General features: G+C 38.6%; 1 protein-coding gene across 1 annotated transcript; it reads left to right on the top strand.

The window, feature by feature from the left end:
* Positions 1-221: 221 nt before the first annotated feature.
* Positions 222-1,864, top strand: LOC103938518 (NAC domain-containing protein 83). The gene is made up of 2 exons (XM_009348529.3): positions 222-809; positions 1,028-1,864. The coding sequence occupies exons 1-2, from the start codon at positions 623-625 to the stop codon at positions 1,630-1,632; spliced, it is 792 nt and encodes a 263-aa protein (XP_009346804.2). The 5' UTR covers positions 222-622; the 3' UTR covers positions 1,633-1,864.
* Positions 1,865-2,817: the final 953 nt, after the last annotated feature.

Below are 2,817 nucleotides of genomic sequence, written 5' to 3'. Positions count from 1 at the left end.
GATACTGATCTCAGGAAAAAGTCCCCCATACATGTCAGATTCAGCACACAACGTGTCACACGCGGGGCTTAGCTAACAGTGTTTTAACTTTTCAGTAACTAGGAAGAAAAGCATGCTTATTGACCAAAAGCAAGGTAATTAGTCCTCACACGGTTGTGGACACAAAGACCCGTCAAAATAAAGCAGCAACCCAATCCTTTCCCGAGTCAAGGAAGGAGAAGAGCTTCCGAGTGAGACTACGAGTCAAGAGTTTCCTGGCACTGCACTGCAGCCACTACCCCTCTCTATTTATTAAAACGACACCTCTAGGTCTGTCTATGTATCTATATATATGTGTTGATTTCCTCACTCTCGAATCTGCAACTGCAAGCACACAACCGGCAGGCTTGCCAGCTGCCGCCCAACTCTTCTCCTTTTGCCTTTAACTTTTGAATCAACGTCCACACATGCCATTAATTTCCTAGCTCTCTCCCTCTCTCTCTTGTTGTTGCAGTTGCCCAACACTAACATATGTTCCTCCTCTCCCACACAACTAATTGCTTCTGCTTCAATTAAGCTAAACCAAGCTGAATCGTTCATCAGATATTAGATTAATTAATCCATCATATATATAGATAGAGAGATGGAAAATATTAGAGAAAACTATGTTATAAATGGAGGAGTGAAGATGCCAGTTGGGTACCGGTTTCGTCCCACGGATGAGGAGCTGGTGATTCACTACTTGATGAGGAAGGTTCATGCCGCCCCATTGCCTGCTTCCATCATTCCAGAGTTCGATGTCTTCGAAACTCATCCCTGGGGCTTGCCAGGTTAGTTTTGTTCATGCTTTTTTTTATTACTGATCTTGTTTTTCTCTCTGCAGACTTCATCCTTTAGTTTATTCATGTTTAAATGATATAAAAGAGCATGGATGAGCATAAATCATTGGAAGTGTGTGGAAATCACTTTTCTTTTAATATCGGAGTTTTATTCAAATTATAAAGCAAGGCTAGCTAGCTAATTGGTTCATCGTTATTGGGTTGTGCAGGTGATGTTAGGGAAAAAAGGTATTTCTTTTACAATGAAAATATGAATAAGAATGTTGGCATCAACAGCAGGAGAGCTGCTGGATGTGGGTACTGGAAGCCTATTGGCAAAAAGAAGCAGATTGTTAATAATTCTGAATCCAATGAAGCCGTTGGGATCCGGAAGACGTTGGTTTTCTGTGAAAGGAAGCGCCGCCGTTGCCACCACCACCACCATAGGAGTACTGATACTACCACTCAAACTCGATGGCTCATGCATGAATACCGCCTGTTGGCTTCTCAAGCAAATCCAACCCAGGTTTTGGAAAAGGAATCCGGGAACTGGGTGGTCTGTCGCATATTTCAGAAAAAGAGAAGGCCTACTCAAAGAACATCAGATGATATGGGGGTCGTTTCTCAACGCTCATCAAACTGCAACAAGACTCGGAGATTAATGGGGGATTATATCTCTGCAGATGATCATTCACGACGTTCGGATCCTGATCTTACAACACTTTCTTCCCCATCATGCTCGAGTGACATCACTCGTGAGTTCTCTTCCAATGACAATGGTGAGCTAGACGATGATCAGGAGGGACACAGTGTTAGCATGCCGATTAATATTTAGCTATGTTATTATATTGATCACATTAATCTTGTTTTGTTTAAGATCAGTAGTACTATCACGATAGCTTTGGTTAAGCTTCCTTAATTCTGTGTAATTCATCATGTAATCCAACTCTTGCGCAACAAATTAAATGAGAATGGCCACTAGCACCAAGAGGCAAAAGGAAGAGGCATTCATATTGTTGTACCCTTCAATTTTGTAAGGCTCATTTATGAGTACGAGCATTTGATAATTGTGTTCTTAAAGAAATTCTATATCGAACGTTATAGGTTCAATAACATTCCGTCTTAATTTTAACCACAAGAAAACTTCAGTTATTGACGATAATGACCTATATATAATAGGATGAGAATTGTTATTAACATCCTAAAAATTCATTCTAAAAAGACGTATTAGTAGTTATTGCCAACCGTTTCTTATAGTATTTATTGGTTTAATTGATCAAAATCACCATGTATGACCATAGTGAGAGGAAAATAAAGTGGTGAAATGCAAAGATGGCATATGATTAGTTTCTGAGTAAATCTGGAGGTAGTTTTTCTCTTTTCTTATCAAAAGGGGCAAATGATTTCTGAGACAAAAAGATGACCCAATTGAATTGGGTATATCTATCCATCAATATAATGTGATGATGGTTAATAGTTTTATTCATGTAAGAGTACATAAATTACTAAGAAAGCAACAAAGTTTGCTGCACCAGAAAAAGGAATCCAAAGACACATAGGAAAAGGATAAGAGGTTTTAGTCTTGGTCCTTTTGGTTCTGGGCATAAATGAAAGAAGGTTCTTTTTTTAGTTCTATATTATCTAATCTAATCATGGCACGTAAATATAAAATAATCAGAAATATGTTGGTGGTGGCAGAGAGCACATGTGGGGTGGGGGAAGTCGCAGACTCGCACCCTTCTTTTTCTATATAATTCGTAACTTAATACCCCATCCATAATATACAAGTAATTAAATTCCTCGCCCTATGGAACCTAGCTCGATGACTTTTTTGCTTTTTTAGAGCATTTTTAAAGACGATATCAAAATATACACATCAGTTATAACAGTAAAAAAAGATCACACTAATATTCTCTAACCGAAGTATCAAATCCTATGAGGTGATGACATAGATTGGCAGCAAAGGAGATTGCTATCAAATTTGACAGCTATTTCTGCTGTGCTATGAGAATAAGATTAT

This window comes from the organism of the source record quoted next, unplaced genomic scaffold (genome assembly GCF_019419815.1).
Source record: "Pyrus x bretschneideri cultivar Hongxiangsu unplaced genomic scaffold, Pyrus_bretschneideri_v1 Contig12, whole genome shotgun sequence".
In the NCBI taxonomy this organism is placed as follows: domain Eukaryota; kingdom Viridiplantae; phylum Streptophyta; class Magnoliopsida; order Rosales; family Rosaceae; genus Pyrus; species Pyrus x bretschneideri.
Note: the sequence above shows the minus strand (reverse complement) of the source record. Positions and strands in the feature narration are given on the sequence as shown.